Below are 25,325 nucleotides of genomic sequence, written 5' to 3'. Positions count from 1 at the left end.
TGCTTTGACATATTGACACCAAACTTTGCATGTGTCATTGTCATCTCAATCTGACTAAACCACATCAGTTTCGTAACAGTGACACCTATTGGTCGAAAGTGATAAACCATTAAACCATTATTATTGACTGTATTTAAAATTTGACTGCTATTTTGCCTAAAATCAACTTAATAGGTCCTTAATGGCTCATTGTTGCAGTTGGCTTGAGACTTCCAGCCATGCTGGCATGTCTTGTCTTCTTCTTTGCGCTTGGCCCCGATAATGGCTGCTTGCAGCTATATTTAGGGGCCAAGCACCGAAGGTGCGGAGGCACCTATTGAAATCGTTAGTGTTCCTATTATTATTCTGCTTCTTCTTCTTTTTCCGCCATAGGAGTCTCTGGCAGCCCATAGAACCGTATGGTAAAAAGTTGTGAAATTTGGCACACTCATAGAGGCCAGTCTGAGCTGTCACTATAGCAAATTTGGTGCCTCTAACTCAATCCCTCTAGCGCCACCACCTGTCCAAAGTTTCACTCATATTTATGCTTATAACTTTTGACCCCTAAGGGCTAGAAACAAAATTCTTTTTTCATCGGATTCCTTGGCTCAAGCCGATTCGATTTCACCCTATGATGTCATTTTCCGGTATGCAAATTTTCCCGCCATTTTGAATTTTCTGAAAAACCTACTTTTTCGAACTCCTCCTAGGCCGTTGCTCCGATTTTCACGAAAATTGAAACAGATCATCTTCAGAGCATGTTGACAAAAAGTTATGGAATTCAAGTTGATTCGTCCAATCGTTTTCAATAAACGCACAAACAAATTTTACGTGGAGGTTGCAAAAACACACTAAAGGCTATATCTCCGCAACGCTTTATCGTATTCAAACCAACCTTGGTACATGTCATCACAAGCATGACTTGAAGCAACATGCAGCGTTTCGGCGCAGCGCCACCTACCTGTCCGGAGATACGAAAAATGCCTATTTTGGCTTATAACTTCTGAACCGTTTATCCAAAAATCATAAAATTGGTCTCATTAGATTCAGGGCGTCATGCCGAGTCGACTGATATCCAATTTTACCATGTCGGCCATTTTGGATGTCGGCCATTTTGAATTATGTGCAAAAATGCTGTATTTTATGAACGCATGAACAGATTGTTATGAAACTTGGTATGGGTCATCACCACGATGCCCTGAAGTAGCCTGAGAAGTTTCGAAACAGCGCCACCTAGTGGAGAATTTATTTTTTCAAACGCTTATAACTTTGGGTGTGGTTGACATATTTTGATGGGAGTGTGTTTTTTGGTCTCCTGAATCCTTGCCGACTCCAACGATACCAGACTTGCCAGGTTTCGGCATATGGTTTGCGCAGAGTTGTAATTTAGTGCTTAAAAAACATTTGCTGATATCTTCGAAACCGCTAGTCCGATCGAGACGAAACCAGCCTCAGAAGTTCGGAAACATAGGTCGATAGCTATACGCTAATGCCCAAATCTCAAAATATTGATAGTAAGGGGTAGTAAAATCCAATCAAAGTCAGGTGTCAGTCATTTTTTACGTGTTTTTTCATATAAATGTCTATAACTCCAAAACAAAATGAAATATTTTCACCAAACTTGACACACATATGTATGGGCTCACTACGAGGACACATAAAAAAATTGGTGGGATTGTGCCTCTTGGTGGCGCTATAATAAAACAAAACATGAAATTCCCATTGACTTCAATGCAGTATTACGGTTTAAAATGCTAATGCTATAATTTAAGAATGCACTAGTGTATCATTACAAAACTCGGTATGTGTCTTCCGCTCTATGTCCCGAACATATTCAAAAAGTTTCGGGGCAGCGCCACCTTGTGGTCAAAAGTTGTAATAAAATGTACAAAAATGCTAATAACTTTTGATTAAATTAGCCTATTGTAATGAGACTGGTCATAATACATTCATTGGCTCATGCCGAGAAGATAGATACCAATTTTGCCATATTTTGCAAACATATCTGTGCTCCATCTTGTTATTTGTTAAAAATCTACTTTTTCAAACTCATCCTAGACCGTTTGTCCGATTTTCACCAAAATTGATCCGTATCGTCTTCAGACCATGCTGACAAATAGTTATGGATTTCGGATTGATAGACAAAACAGTTTTCATATACCACTGCAACAGAGTTGAGCCATGATGCAAAAATTACTCTTGAGGCTGTATCTCTGCAATGCTTTGACATATTGACACCAAACTTTGCATGTGTCATTGTCATCTCAATCTGACTAAACCACATCAGTTTCGTAACAGTGACACCTATTGGTCGAAAGTGATAAACCATTAAACCATTATTATTGACTGTATTTAAAATTTGACTGCTATTTTGCCTAAAATCAACTTAATAGGTCCTTAATGGCTCATTGTTGCAGTTGGCTTGAGACTTCCAGCCATGCTGGCATGTCTTGTCTTCTTCTTTGCGCTTGGCCCCGATAATGGCTGCTTGCAGCTATATTTATTATTCTGCTTCTTCTTCTTCCGCCATAGGAGTCTCTGGCAGCCCATAGAACCGTATGGTAAAAAGTTGTGAAATTTGGCACACTCATAGAGGCCAGTCTGAGCTGTCACTATAGCAAATTTGGTGCCTCTAACTCAATCCCTCTAGCGCCACCACCTGTCCAAAGTTTCACTCATATTTATGCTTATAACTTTTGACCCCTAAGGGCTAGAAACAAAATTCTTTTTTCATCGGATTCCTTGGCTCAAGCCGATTCGATTTCACCCTATGATGTCATTTTCCGGTATGCAAATTTTCCCGCCATTTTGAATTTTCTGAAAAACCTACTTTTTCGAACTCCTCCTAGGCCGTTGCTCCGATTTTCACGAAAATTGAAACAGATCATCTTCAGAGCATGTTGACAAAAAGTTATGGAATTCAAGTTGATTCGTCCAATCGTTTTCAATAAACGCACAAACAAATTTTACGTGGAGGTTGCAAAAACACACTAAAGGCTATATCTCCGCAACGCTTTATCGTATTCAAACCAACCTTGGTACATGTCATCACAAGCATGACTTGAAGCAACATGCAGCGTTTCGGCGCAGCGCCACCTACCTGTCCGGAGATACGAAAAATGCCTATTTTGGCTTATAACTTCTGAACCGTTTATCCAAAAATCATAAAATTGGTCTCATTAGATTCAGGGCGTCATGCCGAGTCGACTGATATCCAATTTTACCATGTCGGCCATTTTGGATGTCGGCCATTTTGAATTATGTGCAAAAATGCTGTATTTTATGAACGCATGAACAGATTGTTATGAAACTTGGTATGGGTCATCACCACGATGCCCTGAAGTAGCCTGAGAAGTTTCGAAACAGCGCCACCTAGTGGAGAATTTTTTTTTTCAAACGCTTATAACTTTGGGTGTGGTTGACATATTTTGATGGGAGTGTGTTTTTTGGTCTCCTGAATCCTTGCCGACTCCAACGATACCAGACTTGCCAGGTTTCGGCATATGGTTTGCGCAGAGTTGTAATTTAGTGCTTAAAAAACATTTGCTGATATCTTCGAAACCGCTAGTCCGATCGAGACGAAACCAGCCTCAGAAGTTCGGAAACATAGGTCGATAGCTATATGCTAATGCCCAAATCTCAAAATATTGATAGTAAGGGGTAGTAAAATCCAATCAAAGTCAGGTGTCAGTCATTTTTTACGTGTTTTTTCATATAAATGTCTATAACTCCAAAACAAAATGAAATATTTTCACCAAACTTGACACACATATGTATGGGCTCACTACGAGGACACATAAAAAAATTGGTGGGATTGTGCCTCTTGGTGGCGCTATAATAAAACAAAACATGAAATTCCCATTGACTTCAATGCAGTATTACGGTTTAAAATGCTAATGCTATAATTTAAGAATGCACTAGTGTATCATTACAAAACTCGGTATGTGTCTTCCGCTCTATGTCCCGAAGATATTCAAAAAGTTTCGGGGCAGCGCCACCTTGTGGTCAAAAGTTGTAATAAAATGTACAAAAATGCTAATAACTTTTGATTAAATTAGCCTATTGTAATGAGACTGGTCATAATACATTCATTGGCTCATGCCGAGAAGATAGATACCAATTTTGCCATATTTTGCAAACATATCTGTGCTCCATCTTGTTATTTGTTAAAAATCTACTTTTTCAAACTCATCCTAGACCGTTTGTCCGATTTTCACCAAAATTGATCCGTATCGTCTTCAGACCATGCTGACAAATACTTATGGATTTCGGATTGATAGACAAAACAGTTTTCATATACCACTGCAACAGAGTTGAGCCATGATGCAAAAATTACTCTTGAGGCTGTATCTCTGCAATGCTTTGACATATTGACACCAAACTTTGCATGTGTCATTGTCATCTCAATCTGACTAAACCACATCAGTTTCGTAACAGTGACACCTATTGGTCGAAAGTGATAAACCATTAAACCATTATTATTGACTGTATTTAAAATTTGACTGCTATTTTGCCTAAAATCAACTTAATAGGTCCTTAATGGCTCATTGTTGCAGTTGGCTTGAGACTTCCAGCCATGCTGGCATGTCTTGTCTTCTTCTTTGCGCTTGGCCCCGATAATGGCTGCTTGCAGCTATATTTGTATACTGCAGTTGTTTGAGTTTATTGTTCACAATTGTATTTTTCTTTAGGCTATTTCCAATTTGAATGCAAGTCATGTTGTAGCAATGAACACCTGGTGCACTTGAAGGCAGCATTACTACTAAATAATAATGATTCATTTATATAGTGCTCTCAGCTGCAGTTCTCAAGGCATAAATGCATATAAACAAAACAACATTATAAAAGTCCATAAAAATAGGGCACCATGTATGTGTTAATATTAATGTTTTCATATGAAATTTTCCATATAGCGTGTTTTACCTGTATTTTAAAATATTAAAGTGTTGTGTTTAGGGTTAAAGGAAATGTCCGGTTAACTTCATGGATAATGTCCATAGCAGAAAATTACCAGTATCTGAACAATACAAATTGTTTTTTTTTCTTACAGTGAAACAAATCAGATGTAACAACAAATGTATACAATTTAGTGTTCATACAACAAACACAACATCACAACTGTGTATGAGTCAACAAGATAATCCAAAATGATGGTATGTATGTGTGCAATCCACCAGACAGTCCAAACAGTTTGAAAGGAAACATAAAATGTCCATACAAGCATTCCTTGCTAGATTCAAAAGACAAACTGCAATAATCTGCAGCTCTTACACCACAGATTGGGAATAACTGGCTGGACATCAAGCGCCAAGCATAAACACATGATGGTCACAGCTGCCATACTGCAAAATGCGTCCAACTCAGCCACTGCATTGAGAGAACTCACACACAGACCAGTGAATTGCGACAGGCATTCATGTGCCAGCACACACTTTCAACAACATGTACAGAATGGCTGAGATTGACTCCAAGAATGATAATTATATAGATGTGTTGTATGTTGAAATGTAACAGAAGGTAAAACACGTTTTAAAGGGGGGGGGAAACACTCAGTTTCAGTCAATCTCATGTCAATCTTGAGTACCTATAGAGTAGTATTGTATCCTTCATATCTCCGAAAAGTCTTTAGTTTTATCATATTTATAAAAGAAATATAGGCTGTACCGAGTCTTTCCGGAAAAAAACGAGCGCCTGGAGGCGTATCGTGTGGGCAGAGCTAAAGAATGACGATCGCAAACAAAGCGTGACGTCCTCAAGCGTGGAGAAACCCATCGCTATCTCAGCTAATACAGATAATGATCCAGAATCAAATCTGAGGCAGAAATAAATTGAACAGGAGAAACGGCAACTTCAGGACATCCGTCTCTGTGGTATGTAACGTTACTGTATTTAGGGGCCTGTCAACATTTCTGTGTCTTTACAAGCAGTTTATGATGACATGATTCAGTTTATGGACTATTGTATGCGACTAGACCTTAGAAGTAGCAAGCAAAACGGTTTTGCACGTCAGAGTCAGACTAGTGTAACGTTATACAGAACAACAATGGAGTAACCGTTAGCGCTTTTGAATGACGAAGCACGCGATCGTGTCGTTTACTGATGTTAACTCACGCGACGAGCCAATAGCAGAGACATTTGAAGCTGATTTACTCACCGGCTGCTTCCAAAGCAGGACCGAACCTTTATCGCTGGGACCGCTCCATCAAAAACACACTTCTTTGGTATGATTGGTTGAAGTCCTGTGACAGCAGTGACCGTGGAGATCCACTTTTGCGACGCAACTGAAGCGATGCTTTGAAGCTTCCCGTAATTTCTGCGTTCAAATCGGTTCAAATGTAGCGCTGCCTTCCCGGAATGCTGTGCTGAAGTGCTGAAGTCGCTCGACGTCACCCATAGGAATAAAGTGGAGCGCGGCGCGAGAGCAGTGTTTACGGCGTGCATATCCTCTCTCTCGCTCTAGTGACGGGAGAAGAGCCCGTACGGCCCATACAAGGACCTTCCGTTTTATTAACGTCAAGCGGACCCATACTCGAAAAAAACTCTCCGAAACTTGTGAGAAACCGGAAGGAGTATTTTTAACACAGAAATACTCCATCAAACGTCCAACATTAGTTTTTGAAACTTTGTCTATGTTTAGGATGGGAATCCAAGTCTTTAACAGTGTAAAAAGCTCAGTATGCATGAAACAGCATTTCACCCCCCCTTTAAGGTTGTGAAGAAGCAGCAGTAAGTTAAAAGAACACGGCAACCTTTTTTATGACTTTAGCTTATTCATTGTGCATTATTCACTACAGCCGTTAGTAATAATGCAAAAACGAGCTATGAGAATCATTCATAATGTTGGATTCTGTGAACATAAAAATTCATTATTTTGGCAGTCTAGATTATTAAAATACTATGATCAAATCGAATATCAAATTGCTGTATTCATGTTCAAAGTAAGAAATAGGCTATTGCCTGGGAATATACAAAATATGTTTTTTTGTAAAACTTAAGGGGAGGTGGAAACTTAAAAGATTAATAGATTTAGAACAACAAGGAAAATACTTTATCAATATGTGGAGTTACATTGTGGAATAAAATAGATGAAAATGTAAAGCAATGCTCTAACATATTCCTCTTTAAAAAAATGTATAGAGAAAATATTCTTAAGAAGTATCAAGAAGTACTGTCGGAAAATGGGAGTGCTCCTTTATGATTTATAATATTTGTTAGTGGTTACTTTTGAATTTATGTATGTATGTATGTATGTATATGGTATGTGGGGGTATGTGTATGTGTATGTGGATATAGGGGTATAGATATATGTAAATGTGTATATGTGTATGAGTAGGCGTAGGCATATGTATGTTATTTAAAGATAAATAAGAATTAAAGGGGTAGGAGTATATACGTTTCACTTCTTCCTACTCCTTTTTCGTTCATGAGATAGAAGCATGTTCTTTACAGGAAAGTAAGATACTTTTGCTGTGTTTTTTACTTTACTTTTCTATTATCCTATTTTTTTTTATTCATCTTTACTTTTTTCTTTTAAATGTTCGAAAATAAATAAATAAATAATTGTATCCCCCAGAGTCAGATAAGTCCATACATACTATTCTTAACTCCGTGCGTGCCATAACTCTGTCTGATGCACCCACTGCTAGCCTAGCTTAGCACAAAGACTGGAGGTAAATGGCTCCATCTAGCCTACTGCTCAATAAGTGACAAAAGAACACCAACATTTTCCTATTTAAATGTTGTAAAGTGTATAGTTACATTACTTAGACTGACGGAAAATTAAAAGTTGCAATTTTCTAGACTGATACGGCTAGGAACTATACTCTCATTCCTGTGTAATAATCAAGGAACTTGGCTGCTGTACTATGGGTTCAGCATTCACAATGATATTATGCACTGCGGAAATAAAATAGGCTAACTTCCATCAACATAAGCTAAAAGTTGGCGTGTTCCTTTAACAAATGCCATGCATCCATGCCAGCAGGTGTCAGTATAAAATCCACGAACAATAGTATTGACACAGATATAGAGCCAGCTGAACATAAACTCTTACTGAATGCACCTTTAAATAACGCACATGATTATATGTGTAAGGTATTTCTAGCATTTAAAGACCAATGCTGGTGTCATTGAAACTGGTTTGTTTTGACTGTTTTGACTTGTTGCTTGAATGCAATGCCAGACATACAGCTGGTCAGCTCATGTTCTCAAAATGTCTGGCATGGAGCATGAAAAGCTGCAGGTGTTGTGCTTAAATCCTCCCCCTGCCACCATTCTGTCACTCTTCAGATGAAAGCAGCACACACTGATTTTGGAGCTTTGCACCTGCTGGGAGGGCTAGGATATTTTGTGATAGTGGTGTGTTGGTCCCCAGAATGGGATGTTGGTATAGTGGAACATAGCTAGACTGGGTAATGCTCTGCGTTAAATAAAAAATTGAAATGCATGTAATTCAATCAAAAAGTAATTATTCTGTAAAACCCTAGCTTTGGTGTATGGTCAATGAAAACCAATCAAGCCTAGCTGTACGGAGATCTGTTGTGTTATGGCTGGCAGTGTTGACAAGAAGGTCTGTCTTTGCTAGGTAGAGTTGCAGGTGTTATTTTTCTATCCTGGCCAATAAGTCTGAAAGGAGATTTATTCAGAGACAGTGAGTGGTCTTTGAGAACCAGTTTGAGTTGTGTGTCATTAGATTGAAAGGCACCAGGCAGGTCCAGCAGAAGGAAGATGGTTGATTTGGAGGCAAGTTCGGCGCACTGCAGGATTTCATGGAGAACAGTGAAGCCTCTCTGGAATGTCCACTTTTGAAGCTAGACTACAGAAGAAAGCCCTGGGCAGAAGAAAGCACTGACTGACAAGAAACCAGGGCAACAATGCTCAAAAATAAAACCTTAATAAAATATGTTTTAGACTGTTTGCTCCAGGCTGACAACAGGCCTGTCATAACAAGCAGGACCATATTAATCACTTAGACAGGTATTATAATTGTGATTTAACAAAGCAAATAATAAGAGGAAGCCGCTATAGGTGATTTTGGCAATTAATCTGAAAAACTATAAATGTACATTTATTTAGCAGAGGCTTTTGTCCAAAGTTGTTTACAAAAGAGGGACATGCACAAACAATTTGTCACACATTAAAACTATTACATTATGTAGGCAGTTCACTCCATACTGTTTTCTACTCTATTCAAATGGGACTTATGGTCCATTAATCTTTTACTTTGTGAATGCAACTAAGAAAAGGGATGCAGGTGGTATAAAAAGGAGCAACACTAAATTTTGCAGAGCTGCACAGTGTGAGTGCCAAAGTGGCAAGTTACCAAAGTGCCTGTTCCCTCGATGTTCCTTCTCATTGGAAATGTACGTCTTAGAGAACTTTGTCCAGAATGGCCATGAATATTTTAGAAAGAGGCCCCTTTTCCCTTCAGACTGGCCTGGAGCAAGAGATGCTAAGTAGAACACATCATCAGAAACAGTTCTTGAATGTTTCTTGTTTGTTTGTTGACTATAACTCAAAACATCCTGAGGCAAGTTTAGGTTTTCAATAATTACAGTCTACATATCCTAAGTTATACAGCTGCACAAGAATATAATCCAATTTTGCTAGACATTGACAGATTGCCCCTGAAAAGAAATAGGAAGTTTGTTATAATCGAAACAATCGTTCAAATATCACTTCAAAACTGCCAACAAGTTTCATAAAATATTTTAGTTTTATGAGGAAATATTTATCTGAAAATATGTTTTGGATTCTGCCCTTTTTGTGGAATTAGTATTTAGTTGCCACAGCTGAGGCAAATTAAATGTCAGGGTTGCATGAAAAATCTCCATGACAACCCCTCAAAAACACAACAAAACAAAACTATATAGATACTTTTAGTAAGTTTGAAATTTATTGTGAACACAGTTTCATTGTTAATTAAATATAACATACAGTCGTACAACTGATACACATTCTGAGGACATTAACATCTTAGAACTTGTTTTCAGTATGCACACAATCACAAAACATGCAAAGCTGGATTTATGTAAGAATTTTAGGAACGTTTTACATGCATAGAAAATTGATAATGTTTGGTCAGAAGCAGATAGTACTGAAGTATTTTTTCTCTTTTTTAAAGTGTCTGTACTATATCAGAATGTTTTTCTTTAGAAAATGTTACTTCTACCTTCCAAAGCATACTGCAGTGAAAAGCTTTACCGCACTACATTTCATATTGAATATCCTTTAATAATTAATTACATAAAAAATGTATCCCTTAAAAGTTATTCCAAATTTTACTTGAGTACAAGAAAGTACTACATTTTTAATCTAATTAGGTATTAAAGGAAAAAAAACTTTTATTTATGAAATGCAGTGCAGTAAAAAGTACATGCTTTGGGATGTAGTAAAAGCTTTCCAAAGAAAAACAAAGATAAAGTACATTTACTTCACTACTGTACATATCTGTGTATGGTATAGTGAAGAGTGGAAACAGGCAGTGATAAATAGAGAAAAAAAGAAAAGAAAACAGGGATGGGAGATATGTTTTACATCTAATATATTGATAGGTGAGATCAACTTTTGTTTACTAGTAGAATATTTAAAATCTTTTCCCCCATTATTATAATGTGTTTGCGCTGTGTGTCTTGTGGCACGTTAATCATCACAGTTATAAGAGCAGGGGTTTTCTTCATTCAGACAGTGAGTCTGTAAACTCAATGAGTGTATTTGGGAAAAGTTAAGAACATGGAAACTTGGTTTCCACGGGAACTCAAAACAAACGGGGAAAATGTTTTCCTCTTTAAACTGTCCTGCTCAAACGTTCTACCAAATACAATTACTCACATCTGTATCTTTTGGAATCAACCTTAATAAAAAAGAAAGAAAATAAACTTTTATCATATTAAAAGTGAAAGCTGCAGCAAAAGGCTGAAACGAAGTCTAAGAAAATAATCAAAATTGAGAAACAGATGGGGGAGGGGTAAACTAAAGATCTAGAGGGGGGTGGAGAGAGAGAGAGAGAGAGAGAGAGAGAGAGAGAGAGAGAGAGAGAGAGAGAGAGAGAGAGAGAGAGAGCAAATGAGATTCAGTCATTCGAATACAACTTTTTTTTTCCACATCCTATTATATGCTTGACCAGTGAAATAACGCCTTTATAATCAGGAATATGTGCCATTGCACATATATAGATGTGTATAGTAAAGGTGCCATTTTAATTTCTTTCAAAAGAATGATTACATAAATGCACATAAATGATTACCTAAATTATTATGATTGAAAACTCCTCTGAACACCTTTAGCAACTATTTACAGTTGAAATTCCAACATATTTTCCAAGCTGCCACAACAGTTTGGTTTGTTTACAGATCAGTATCGAGAGCAATATTTAGGAGTAACTTAGTAACTGTATCTAACAAATAGACAAACATGAAATTGGTAGGAGAATGGGTTAAAGGTTTCCCCTTACTCTGTATCAAACTTCTTACGTCACAGAAACAGTTGAGCAGTGAAAGTGACTGTAAATTGAGGGAGAGACTGAAAGAATAGTATAACAGAAAGAAGCAGTAGAAACAGTCTGAGAGAAAGAGAGAGAGAGAGAGAGAGAGTAGAAGAGGAAAGACAGAGAGACTGAGGGGTATCTAATCACTGGCCTCATGTTGCAGGAGCTCATTTGACACAACAGAAGTCTTGGCAGAAGAATGCTCTTTCCCGCAGGCCAGCTGGCTGTGAGCACAGGGATATGGATGTACCCTAAGTGTGGATACCTCCCTGCTTCGCTCCCTATCCTTCTTTATCTTCTTCAGCTTTTAAGCACTGGGGCATCTTGGCCAAATGGTAAGAGTTTTGCAAAGACTGTAACATTACTTTAAAGAGTAATGACTGTGTTTATCTGACACAATCACTGCTATTGCAATGTGCTGTGTAATTTGAATGCCACAGCCACTGAAAGTATATGACAACGTGTTTTTTTAACAGCTCTTAATGTTATTCTGCAGGTTACCTTCAGTTAAAGTGTGCTTTAAAGATCAGCTTTAGAGAAGCGTTCCTTAAGTCTCAGTTGACTTTTTCATGAAACTTGCTGAAAATTGCTAATCTGTTTAAATATTAATGACACCTTGTCTTTGTGTTGCTTGCAAATTTTATATATATATATATATATAGAGGTTTACTTCATGGTCAGTTATATTTAGTGTTTGGTAAACCTGAATACATGTGCTTAAGTTAACATGCATAAATCTCTTTGGACATTTTCTCACAAATGAGAAAAACAGACATGAGATAAATGCACCAGGACATGACTAAAGGAACCTGTCTTTAAACTCACAGATGGCTAGACACAGACAGGAATCTTGCTCCCACAAAAACGGAATTAGTAGATTAGGGTTATAATTTTGGCACTGTTGCACAATTATCACAGTTACTCATCTCAGTTGTGGTCCCAGCAAAACCCTTGATAGGTGATGAAAGATCACAGACTATAATTACAAGACTGGTAGTCAGATCTGTGACAGAAGCATGACTTGAACCTGCCAAGACATGGTTGAGGACATAAAGATAGCTTGGTTGTCTACACAGCATCATAAACATTTACATTTTTGTCTGGCGCAGACAAACCTTCACATCAGCTTTTTGCTAGCTGATGGGTAATATTAATGACTTTCCCCTGCCTGAATTGGGGACTCTAACATGTGCATCACAGTGAATACTTCATTTGAAGAACAAGGCACCATTCACATAGTGTCAGTCACATGAATTCTAGAAAAGCATGGAAGACATACTGTTTATGACTTTTAGTCTGCTTGATGTAGTTTTTAGGTCGCAGGAGGATACGTGTCCCGGCCCACAGTGGAACGCCATGTGCCGTACCTGCTGTGAGTATGAGCAGATTGCATGTAAGTGCCCATCACAGGGAACAAAAGTGGGCTACGCTGTACCCTGCTGTCGAAATGTTCTGGATGAGTGTGACCCCTGCATCCTACACCAGGGTAAGATAGAACACAACTCGAACTTTAGATAACCTGTAAGTGTATGTTTTCAACTTGAGCAGTTCAAATTATTTGATTTATATAGCCTACATCTGTGTAACTTTATGTCTGTCTGTCTGTCCATCCATCCAGGTTGCAGCATTTTTGACAACTGCAAGACTTGCAACAATGGCACCTGGCAGGCCAAAGATAATTTCTACATCAGAGGCAGGTACTGCTCAGCGTGTCGTCAAGGGTGGTCTGGTGGAGACTGTCTCAGTGAGTCTTTCGGTTCTTTCCAGAATCCATTTAATACATGAAGTGTAACTATTGCTTTTTATTGCCACAAATAAATGAATACATTTAGACACACACTCTACCTGCCAACTTTAGCATGTGGAGAAGTTATACAGAGACCACATGGTCATGTGACTTTAGAGAGTTATCCGATCAACGCCAAATGTGAATGGACACTACAAGTTGACAGAGGAGCAACGGTGGAGCTCAGGTAACTACTATAAACGCTACAAAGCTGATGAATAATAAATTGTCATTTAAACATTTCCCAATTAATTCAGTTTGAATAACCTGTTATAATGCAGATATACACTGATCAGGCATAACATTATGACCTGGTGAGTTGAATAACACTGATTATCTCTTCATCACGGCATCACGGCCTCAAAGTTGATCTGTTAGAAGCAGGAAAAATGGGCAAGCGTAAGGATTTGAGTGAGTTTGACAAGAGCCAAATTGTGATTGCTAGATGACTGGGTCAGAGCACGGTCTGCAGTGGTGAGTATCTGTCAAAAGTGGTTCAAGAAGGGAACAGTGGTAAACTGGCGACAGGGTTATGGGTGACCAAGGCTCATTAATGCATGTGGGGAGAGAAGGCTGGCACGTGTGATCTGATCAAACAGATGAGCTACTCAAGCTCAAACTGCTCAAGAAGTTAATGCTGATTCTGATAGAAAGGCAGAATCAGTGCATCGCAGATTGTTGCTTATGGGGCTACATAGCCGCAGAACAGTCAGGGTGCCCATGCTGACCCCTGTCCACCACCTTAGGCGCCAACAGTGGGCACTTGAGCATCATAACTGGACCAAAGAGCAATGGAAGTAGGTGGACTGGTCTGATTAATCATAATTTCCTTTTACATCATGTGGATGGCAGGGTGCACGTGTGCCACTTGCCTGGGGAACACATGGCACCAGGATGCACTGTGGAAAGAAGGCAAGCCGGCAGAGTCAGTGTGATGCTTTGGGCAATGTACTGCTGGGAAACCTTGGGTCCTGCCATCCATGTGGAAGTTACTTTGACACGTACCACCTACCTAAGCATTGTTGCAGACTATGTACACCCTTTCATTGAAACAGTATTTCCTGCTGGCTGTGGCGTCTTTCAACAGGATAATGTGCCCTGCCTCAAAGCAAAAATGGTTCAGGAATAATTTGAGTAGCACAACAATGAGTTTGAGGTGTTTAATTGACCTCCAAATTCCTCAGATCTCAATCCTATCGAGCATCTGTGGGATGTGCTGAACAAACTAATCTGATCCATGGAGGCACCACCTCGCAACTTACAGGACTTAAAGGATCTGCTGCTAACACCTAGGTGTCAAATACCACAGCACACCTTCAGGAGTCTAGTGGAGTCCATGCCTCGACGTGTTAGGGCAGTTTTGGCAGCAAAAGGGGCACCAACACAATATTAGGAAGGTGGTCATAATTGTATGCCTGATTGGTGTAAACAGTATGTTTTCTCAATACATGTTTTCAATGTTCACATGTGTCCAGGTTCTCAATGATTAGCCTGGAATCCGACCATAGTTGTCAATATGACTATGTAGAGGTGCGGGATGGGGACAGTCGAAAGTCGCCTGTGATTGGCAGATACTGTGGGGATGAAAGCCCTTCACTAATCAGAAGCTCTGGAAACTCTCTGCATATTCTTTTTGTGTCAGATGGCTACAATAACTATGATGGATTTTTTGCCACATTCCAAGAAGTCTCAGGTACAAAATATATAGCTATCCATACACTTTGTTTGTTTGTTTATATTGGAGTGTATTTTATTTGCAGTTCATTCATTTACAATAATTTGTTTATCAGATCCTCAACAATACAGCTCATTTCCTAAACGCAGGCATATGTTTTCTCTAATTGTAAATAACTTGCAGAGGCTTTTTTATTGGTTTTGCTGAGCCATAAACCCACACTTAAAGAGAGATTAAAAGTCATGGTTTAATTTTTAATGCTTACATATTGCATCATAACATGTTATTGCTTTTCACAAGGTCAAGCACCACCTCTCTGCGCAACCCCCCCGAGACCTGCGCACGGAGATCGCTTCCTGCAGTACAAGGAAGGCGACATCCTCAGCTCGGTTCAGTACCTTTGCTATAAACCGTACAAGCTCAAGGGAGCATCTCAGCGGGCATGTCTTCCCAACGGCACTTGGAGTGGAAGCGCTCCTGTATGCATAAAGGGTACACTGACTCTTATGTAGTTTTGACAAGTGCTTTTGGTATTACACCCTTTGAGACTGACAAAGATTCTTACAATCAGAGTCAGGTGTGCCTGTATGCCTGGGAGACAGGCTTCTTTGATCTTGAGATCACAGAACGTCAGAATTTCTTATTGAGATCTTTCAGCATTTTAAAATCTATGAAAAATAGATGTATTTAAATATATACAATGCTCTAAAAATATGTTTTGCTAGTGGAAAAGGCTGCCGGATCTTTGTAAAATTCAGTGACTTGTTCTACTGCCATTTGATTTACAGAAGTGATTATAAAAGAATGTCCCACTCCACCACAAGTCCACAATGGATACTCAGAGGTTTCAGGCTCTGATGGCAGAACAAAATATGTGGAATATTTCTGCAACAATACGTACATTCTCAGTGGAGACTCGAAAAGAACATGCCAGAACAATGGGTCCTGGAGCGGCAGTCAGCCCCTCTGTGTCAGAGGTACCGTCTCTACTTCAGTAACAAAATATCAATTATAAAATATGTTTTGCTCACACTGTACTAGAGCAGTTAAACTGTTTTACAGCCTGTAGAGAACCTAAAGTTTCAAAACTTGTGCGACAGAAGGTTTTAAAATACCAACCTCCTTCCAGGTAGACATTTTTCATTCCTTTGTGATGGTGTGATATTAAACTCGTAATGTTGTTTTATTTAATTCTGGATTCTAATTGTATTCCTTTTAATGGTAGGAAAAGTCCAGTCCACAAGCTGTACTCTGCATCCAGTCAGGGAGAAACTGACGCAGACATGCCGGGGAAAGTTTTTCCTGTTTTCGGAGATTTGCCACCAACTTTCCATCATGTGTATACCAGCATAGAATATGAGTGTGTTTCAGCACTTTACAAGCCTTCCGGTAGTGCACGCCGCACATGCCTAAAGACTGGCAAGTGGAGTGGTCGTCATTTCTCCTGTTCACCAGGTGGGGGAAGCACTAACACACTTACAGCATATTTTGGCACCAGATTTCTTGTTTATAAATATTTTCTATGTTGGCTACTAATAACCCTGACAGAACAGATTAAAAAAAAATATATATTAACATCTATTTCATAATATCTATTGTTTATATATATATATATATATATATATATATATATATATATATATATATATATATATATATATATATATATATATATATATATATATATATATATAAATTTTAAATATATATATATATATTAATTTTAAATATATATATATATATATTAATTTTAAATATATTAAACAAACACTAAATAATCTGATATAATTGGAAATGAGTGCCAGAACTCAATCAGGAACTCATTCTCTTCCAGTATGTGGTAAACTGCCACCTGCCAGTCCCCAAAATTTAACAGAGATTCACTGGCCATGGCATGCTGCCATATACACCCGTCTGTACAATGCCAGTCCTCTTATGGCAAGGACCAAAAGACGAGGGGACACATTTGCCATAGATGAGGAAGAGGAGGGGGAGGAGGAGGAGAACGATTGGGTTAAGAAGGACCAGAGATGGCAGCTTGTCTGCAGCGGGGCTCTGGTGAACCAGCACTGGGTCGTGGTGGCTGCTCATTGTGTGGCGGAGCCTGGGCGAACTGAAGCGCTCAGTGCAGATGATCTAAATGTAGTGATGGGAAAACGTTACCTCAGTGACCCCAGAGTAAACAAGAGACTACAGCACATACAAGTAAGAGCTTTCAGACTACACTAAAACAGTTAGGTCTGTAATGTCTTGCAGAAGCTCCTCACATGCTCTATATCAGTGGTTCTCAAACCTGCCCTGGGGTACCACCAGCCCTGCATATTTTGTGTGTCTCCCTCATATATCACTCCTGATTCAACTGAGATCATTAGTAGAGACTGTGAAACCTGAATGGGTGTGTCAGATATAGGGAGACATACAAAACATGCAGGGCTGGTGGTACTCCAGGGGGATATTCCAGAAAGCAGGTTATGTGACATGCCCGGTTATGTTAAAGAGTAAGTTAGCAGATAATCTCAACTTTCAGGTTATGGAAGTAACCATGGCAACTCACTCTCTGAACATAACCTCCTCCAGAGCAGGTTATGTTCCAGGGTTAGTTTGCGAGGTATTTAGATGCGTTTTATATAATTAATATAGAAGAATTATAATAAAAAGACATTTAAATGTTAATGCAATTCAAATATATTAATTTAATTGTCATCTCACACATGGATCTGCATTCAATTCATTAGCATCAAACAAACAATTTAATCCTGATTCTCAGTGAATAAAAATGACTTATTAGAAATTACTAAACAAAGACATTGAAAAAATTATTGCATAACCACCATAGGTGGCGATGTGCACTAAATAGGTTATGTAACTCGCTATTAAACAAAAGAAGAAGAGGAAGTAGAATGTTGTGCTTCTTCTTAGGCACTGTCCCAAATGGCACCCTAAACCCTCACGGTCTTCCTCTGTGTCCACACTTTCACAACGTAATGCCGCTTTGACTGCCGGGTAGAAGTCCTCAGCGTAGCTCTCAAACTTGCGGGCTCAGCTGAAGTGTGCATCGAGGGCGTATAGCAGCTGCAAAGGGGGCACTCGCGAGCACCCTTCCTAAAGCTTAAATGACGAATGGGATACTCTACGGTATTGTGTACTTAACAGACACGCGCACGCAATGGGCATTGTAAGTCCACAAGACCGAAAGTGCACATGAAGTGTGCCATTTGGGACAGGGCCTTAGCATCTGTTTACATTTTGAATCATTGATTCGTTGCTCTGTTGAGAATGTCTTGCTGTTCACGGTTAACATACTCTGAGTTGTCTGAACTAACTCCGGGACTCGTTTTTGGAACCAACATACCTCGAGTAAGTAAGATTTGGTCAATCAACTGAGAGTTCAGTGTATATGTGACGGTAAGGTAACCTTGCTTTCTGAAATACACCCCATGACAGGTTTGAGATCCACTGCTCTATATCAGTGGTTTTCAATCCTGGACCTGTAGACCCACCACTCTGCACATGTTGTATGTCTCCCTTATTTAAAGGTGTCATGAACTAGCTTTTTAATTTTTTTATACTGTTGTCTGAGGTCAACTAATGAAGTTTGTGTGCTTTTTACATTCAGAAACATCATAATGAATAAGTAATAGGCTATATTCTACACTGGTTTTTAGGCTCTCTCCTGAATGCTGGGTTTTGATGGGCGGGCCACGGTTAGGATTGGATAAGATCTGCTTATTTGAGCTTCAGCTCCCCTGTCAGTTCACCTGAGGGAGGGATTGTTTTAAAAGCGGCAACCGGAATGATTCTCTCACAGGGCACGTAAACGTCTTTATCTAACAAACACAATGATTTATCTCTCATGCACCCGCAACTGATTAAAATATTATTTTTGTATTACTTGGCCTGCCCAACTGGTTGATATAAGCGTGAACTGCACACACAAACATGCGCGCACGCCCTTCAAATATCAAGTCAAGAGAGTGAAAAACATAGAATTAGAAAACACATAGCCCCGGGACGTTGAGCTTTGTAAGTCCTGGCTCATAATGTTACATGTCCGAGTCTGATCCCAAATCGCAATAAACCAATACATAAAGTATTCTCCAGCCTGTGACAGCATGCTAAGGAATGTTCTGTTAGACACGTACACATAATCAAAATGATCTGTAACAATTCAATACTATCACATATAAAAAAACATGTTTTACTCACATAAGTGTGTTGCATCATTCCTGCTGGATCCAATATAGAAGAAATAGCATTGTGTGTTAATGTCAATATGTCTGAAAATCCAGTATCGAACTGAAACTTGTTTACAAACGATTCCGCTGTGAAATGAAGTGAACACTCATGCAATGTCTTCCCCACATGAGCTGGAACTTCATTAAAAAAGTTCATCCACACATTCCTAATATTATGGTCCGAAGGAAGCTTATGCAGCAACTGCGTTCTTCCATGTTTATTGCTGCTGGATAGTGTGATCTGAACAGCTCCATGAATCATTGGGCAGGGCTACTGAATTAGGCCTGCTTATTATTCAGTAGAGGCGGTGTTTTTACACAGGATGACGTCAGGATGGGGCACATTCTGAAATTGATCGTTTTCAGCTCTGAAACTTACAGGATATTCTTATATTACCATGACCTTATATTACTCAAGGGAAAGTTGATTTCTCAGTTCATGACCCCTTAACACGCCTGATTCAGATCATCAGCTCATTAGGAAAGAGCTTTATCAACCAAACTAAGTGTGTCAGATAAGAGAAACACAAAATGCGCAAAGTGGTGGTCCCCCGGACTAGGATTGAAAACCACTGTTTTATATTACCTATGCAAATCAAACATACCCAATTTAGTTTATCTATTTATTTGTGGGCTAATTGTAATAGTTTACAACAATAAATAACTCCTGACATTACTAGACTGAAACCTTTCCATAAATCAGACAGCATTTCCATATTTTGTGTCTTGAAAGTTCTTTGAAAGCCCAAAGCCATACAGAGGATACTGTAGACTAAATAATAGAAGTAAATAATCCTACAGACTATAGCAAAGCTTAATCATAGATTATAAGAATGTGCCTTGAGTTTTAATACGTATATTAAAGGGATAGTTGACCCAAAAATGAACATTCTTTCATCATTTACTCACCTCATGTTGTTCCAAACCTGTATGAGATTCTTTCTTCTGCTGAACACAAAAGAAGATATTTGGAAGAATGTTTGTAACCAAGCAGATAGAACAACCATTCACTACCATAGTAGGGAAAAAAAATACTATGGTAGTGAATGGTTGTTCTATATGCTTTGTTACAAATATTCTTCCAAATATCTTCTATTGTGCTGAGCAGAAGAAAGAATCTCATACAGGTTTGGAACAACATGAGGTGAGTAAATGATGAAAGAATGTTCATTTTTGGGTCAACTATCCCTTTAATATACGTATTAAAACTCAAGGCACATTCTTATCGATAATCTATGATTAGTCTTTGCTAGTCTGTAGGATTATTTACTTCTCAAACCGATCTGCTAAATGATTAAATGTAACCGACCATCTTCTTTCTGTGCAAGTATTTCACCATGTCTGTTCCCACACAGATTGCTCAGATCTTTATCCATCCAAACTACGATCCACATGTCTTAGACACTGACCTGGCCATTCTGAAGCTGGTGGACAAAGCTCGAATCAGTGAGTATGTGTCCCCTGTTTGCCTTCCGCGTCTACAGGGTGGCGAGGTCACTACAAAGCAGGCCATCCTCACTGGTTGGCCCGTGACAGGCCCACACAAGGCACACACAGACTCCGAGGCTGCCCGGACCGGTCTGATAGAAATAGCTGATGTGATGAAGTGCGAAAAACAATATGGTAAACAAGGTGTCCCGATCAGTATGACTGACAACATGCTATGTGGACGACAACATCCACTCAGCCCATCTATGATCTGCCCTTCTGAAACTGGAGGGATCATCCTTTCACCCTCTGCTGACTCCCAACTCACTTTAGGGCCCGAGACTTTTCATCCCAGTAGAGCAGAAGACACTGATTCTCATCATTCTTGGGAACTGTTGGGGCTGGTGAGCTTCGGATATGATCTGCAGGACTGTAATCCAGATCTGTACACCGTCTACACGCGGGTAGCTAACTTTAAGAACTGGATTGAAAAGAATATTGCTTAGAGCTCTAGGTCAAATAAGCGATTGTCTGTACAGCATTAATGATACATTTGCCCTTTGACGTTTCTTTTTCCTTAGTTGTGTCTTTGGTCTTTTTTACATAAGTGAATTCAAAAATCAAGTGTTCATTGAAGAGAGAAAGTGCGACACTTGGGATTTCACAACTATTTTATGGCCTTGCGTGTGGGTGAGGATATGTTTTTGCATGGTAAAATGAAGAGGAAGCGTTCCAACTGAATTCAGTCACTGGTTTTGCAGGCCTTAGCTTGTCTCTGGTCTCTCTTCAAGACTTTTCACAACACAATTTACTCCTACTTTTTACACAATCAATATACATGTATTTACACTTGCCTTTTCTGCAGCCCTTGTCTAGTAAAATTGGGACAGTGTATTTATTATTCAAAATGTTTTTAATTAAATGAATTTTGTGGATCACAATGTGGCATTTTCTGTTTTTAGTCATTTTAGCAGACAGTTTTGTCCAAAGATAGGGACAACCCCCTGGGGCAACCTGAGGTTATGTGCCTTCTTTAATGGCACTGGTTCTGGCTCATGTCTCATTCCTACAGGGATCAAAACAGCAACCTTTCTAGTGATGTCCACTACACCACACTAATGATATATGGTGCTATTATGATGACAAATACGGGTTTCTCAAATCTATCAAAATCCTTAGTTTATATATACAGTATATGTACATTACTGTTCCAAATTTTTAGATTTAAATTTGATTATATTTTAAAATGTAATGTATTTCTGTGATTGCAGTCATTACTCCAGTCTTCAATGTCACATGCACCTTCAGAAATCATTCTGATATGATGATTTGGTGCTCAAGAATTATATTATCAATGCTGAAAACTGTTGTGCTGCTTATTTTTTAGAAACCATGATAACATTTTTTTCACGATTCTTTGGTTAATAGAAAGTTTTGATTCATTTAAGACAGCCTTGTGTACAGTAGGCTATATAAATATATGAATTGATACTGAATCAAGATCGAAATAGATATTTCTGTCAATACCGTCCAAACAGAGAAAATATCCATTGAGCGGCAGTTCTGTGGGTGAAAATGCTTTGATTCCAGAGGTCAGAGGAGAATGGCCAGACTTGCACAAGCTGATAGAAATGCAACAGTAACTCTAATAAACACTCGTTACAACCAGAGTGCAGTAGAGCATCTTTGAACACACAACACATCCAACTTTGAAGCTCGTTTTGCAAGTTTACGGCAACAATGGAGCTGCAAACTTCACATACTTTTGAAAACCCAGCATTTAGTTGATCCTGGTAAGCGCTCATTGTCAGTTATAAACAACAGCGTTCTTCTTCCAGAGGGAGTTTGGCATCAGGCATTTGTTTCCAGACGGTCCGTTAATGAACGCAACACACACGTTTTGTGGACATCCTGTAGAATTCAACCAATCAGAGGACGACTTTAAAAGGCCTTAAGTGTTCCTAGATAAGTGTGCTATATGCATCAGATATTCAGCCAACTGTGACATCTGAGGCTGAGACTACCTGGTATGTAGCTTGCAGACATCTGCACCGCCATTGTAACGCATTTCAGCAAGTTGTGGCGTTTTGGACCTTTAGTGTCCCTACATCAATATTTGACACTACATTGAAGTTAGTGACATGGATAGGGAACATCTTGGCTAATATTGTAACCTCCATTCCCTGATAGAGGGAATCAGACGTTGTTTCCCTCTTGCCACAACACTGAACTATACACACTGAAATTCCACTCACCAATTCTCATTGGCCTTTTCTGAAGTATCAGAGGTGTTTGGGGCTCACATATGCTTTTTACTCTGGTTATATATGCAAATAATCACACATACAACAAAATAACTTGCTTCGTTATCAGAGTTAGGATCTCTGTTGTACAGATTTTGCACGTGTGTGTGCGTGTGTGCGTGCGTGCGTGCGAGAGAGAGAGAGAGAGAGAGAGAGAGAGAGAGAGAGAGAGAGAGAGAGAGAGAGAGAGAGAGAGAGAGAGAGAGAGAGAGAGAGAGAGAGAGAGAGAGAGAGAGAGAGAGAGAGAGAGAATGAGAAAGAGTGTGTGTGTTATAATGTTGGGCAAGTTTAGGCAGTGTTGTATGTTTATGTCAATGGTTTCTAGGTTTGTCTGTTTATGTAACATTTCTTAAGATAATCTGAGGAAAAGTAAGAGTGATGTTCTGCTTCATACAAAGATTCAGCTTGAAAGTCTATCTCCTTTGAAAAGTGCGCTTCAGTTGACTCATACTTAGCAAATAGTCTGTATGCATTTGCTAAGAATTGTGAAAAGTGTGTTAAAGTCTTCCTCTCAGTAATGGCAAACATTGCAGAAATTATTGACACTGACTAAGCATCACATGTGAAACTATTGCATTGTGGGAGTGGTCAAATGTGTTTAAGCTGCAAGTGTAAATAAATTAAATATGGTCTCAAAGTACACTCATGTGAAGAAAAGGTTATATCGGCACTATGTATTTGGAAACCCTAATGGTTCACAGCCAAAAAATGCTTTTCTTACTTAATATTTTAACTTGTTTCTAGTCCAAACATCTAAAAAAATTTAAAACAAGAAGAATTTACTAGACAAGCTGAATTAATTATCAGTTTTGGGAAAAATAACTCAAAATTAAGAGAGTTTTTTTTCTTAAAATAAGCAAAATAATCTGCCAATGTGGTAAATAAAATAATGTTGTTTTTACTTACCCCACTGGCAGATTATTTTGCTTATTTTAAGAAAAAAAAACTCTCTTAAGGTTTAGTTATTTTTCCCAAAACAAGACAATCATTTTACTTGTCTAGTAATTGTTTCTTAATGTAAGAATTTTTAGATATATAGACTAACAAGACAAAAATACTAAATAAGATTTTTTTTTTTTTTTTTTTTTTTTTTTTTTTGCGCAGTGTTATAGAACCCTTTTTAAGTGCCAAAGGTGTTCTTTCTTGTCATCATAGAACCTTTTTAGCATAAAAGGTTCTTTGGAGTATACTCAACTATAAAGAACCTTTTATGCTAAAAAGGTTCTATGATGACAAGAAAGAACACTTTTGGCACTTAAAAAGGGTTCTATAACCTTTTAGGGGTTCCAAATACATAGCGCCTATCGAACCTTTTCTTCTAAGAGTGTAAGATTATTAATAACAATTCATAGTAATAAAGTCATTTACAAAGAACAGTTTTTGCATAAGGCACTTTAGGCAATGATTAAAATTTCTCCAATTATGGATGATTATATTATTGTTATTTATTAATTCATGAATTTGTTTCACCCTTTTTTTTTTTTTTTTGGTCTGGTTATACCCTGCCTCTGCAAGCCCGTGAGTTGTGTTCATTCATCTCCCTTTTCACCCACATCTCAAAAGTCATTTAACAACCAATGGATTAAATGCAAGCCCCCACCCAAAAAGTTTTTATTCTTTGATTATCATTTACACAAAAATACATACAACAATATGGAAGAAATTATCTGTCACTGCGTCCGTTTCAAAATAGTCCACAAAAATGTTGAAAGTATAGTATTCTGAGAAGCATAGCGTATCCAGGGGTGCCATAATTTGGGGAGGGGAGATTATAACGATTCTAAGGGCCCTCGTCAGACAGGCCCATTCCTCACCAATGGCCCCAAAAGAGAAAAACACCAGACTCTATGTCAGACGACCCAGAAACTCAGCTGTGCCCCTGGGCATATCACTGCCTGACACATAGGCCGTGTCTGAAAGCTTCGGTGGAAGCATTCCAAGGTAAAGCATCAAGGCATGTCCGAGTCCATTGTTAGCTTCACTTCCTGTCTCCTGAGAGACCTTCATCTGACCAATTTTTGAAGACAGCATAAAGGTATCCTTCGCTGCCTTTGATATCCCACAATCCTGTGCTTTCCATCAAGTGTTAAGCTAAAAAAAATAAAGATGGCACCCAAAAGTTGCATTTGCTGGTCAGTTTGTGTGTAAATTGACCAACGTTTTCCATTTTTTGTCACTTTTAGAGAGACATTTCTATTTTACTAATTCAATATTTGCTTAGTTCTCACCAAAGCTCTTTCTATTTTGCTGTAGATCATTAAACTCTCACGCTGCCTCAGAGGTCTGAAAGCATATAATCAGTTTCGTAAGACACCTTTATATGCAAACACTGCCTGCAAAGTCATTGCCTGATAGGTCAGCTGTCAGCTGCCTAGGTTTTCGGATGAAGCCATAATGTCAGCTACTCCTGCACACACCCATATACTCCTGTAGC

General features: G+C 38.7%; 1 protein-coding gene across 2 annotated transcripts in view; it reads left to right on the top strand.

The window, feature by feature from the left end:
* pamr1a (peptidase domain containing associated with muscle regeneration 1a) overlaps window positions 1–21,700 on the top strand; it is a 45,775-nt gene extending 24,075 nt beyond the window's left edge. Inside the window, exons 2-12 of one of the 2 annotated variants that reach the window (XM_067437449.1) lie at window positions 11,628–11,799; window positions 12,774–12,950; window positions 13,083–13,208; window positions 13,323–13,437; window positions 14,726–14,943; window positions 15,226–15,417; window positions 15,714–15,902; window positions 15,988–16,054; window positions 16,151–16,380; window positions 16,760–17,130; window positions 20,516–21,700. In XM_067437449.1, coding sequence (XP_067293550.1) covers window positions 11,664–11,799; window positions 12,774–12,950; window positions 13,083–13,208; window positions 13,323–13,437; window positions 14,726–14,943; window positions 15,226–15,417; window positions 15,714–15,902; window positions 15,988–16,054; window positions 16,151–16,380; window positions 16,760–17,130; window positions 20,516–21,094 — 2,400 coding nt within the window. In that variant the 5' untranslated portion in view covers window positions 11,628–11,663 and the 3' untranslated portion in view covers window positions 21,095–21,700. Of the gene's footprint in view, window positions 1–11,520; window positions 11,800–12,773; window positions 12,951–13,082; window positions 13,209–13,322; window positions 13,438–14,725; window positions 14,944–15,225; window positions 15,418–15,713; window positions 15,903–15,987; window positions 16,055–16,150; window positions 16,381–16,759; window positions 17,131–20,515 lie in introns of those variants that run through there. The other variant, XM_067437448.1, reaches the window with a different exon arrangement.
* Window positions 21,701–25,325: the final 3,625 nt, after the last annotated feature.

This window comes from Pseudorasbora parva, chromosome 1 (genome assembly GCF_024679245.1).
Source record: "Pseudorasbora parva isolate DD20220531a chromosome 1, ASM2467924v1, whole genome shotgun sequence".
In the NCBI taxonomy this organism is placed as follows: Eukaryota; Metazoa; Chordata; class Actinopteri; order Cypriniformes; family Gobionidae; genus Pseudorasbora; species Pseudorasbora parva.
Note: the sequence above shows the minus strand (reverse complement) of the source record. Positions and strands in the feature narration are given on the sequence as shown.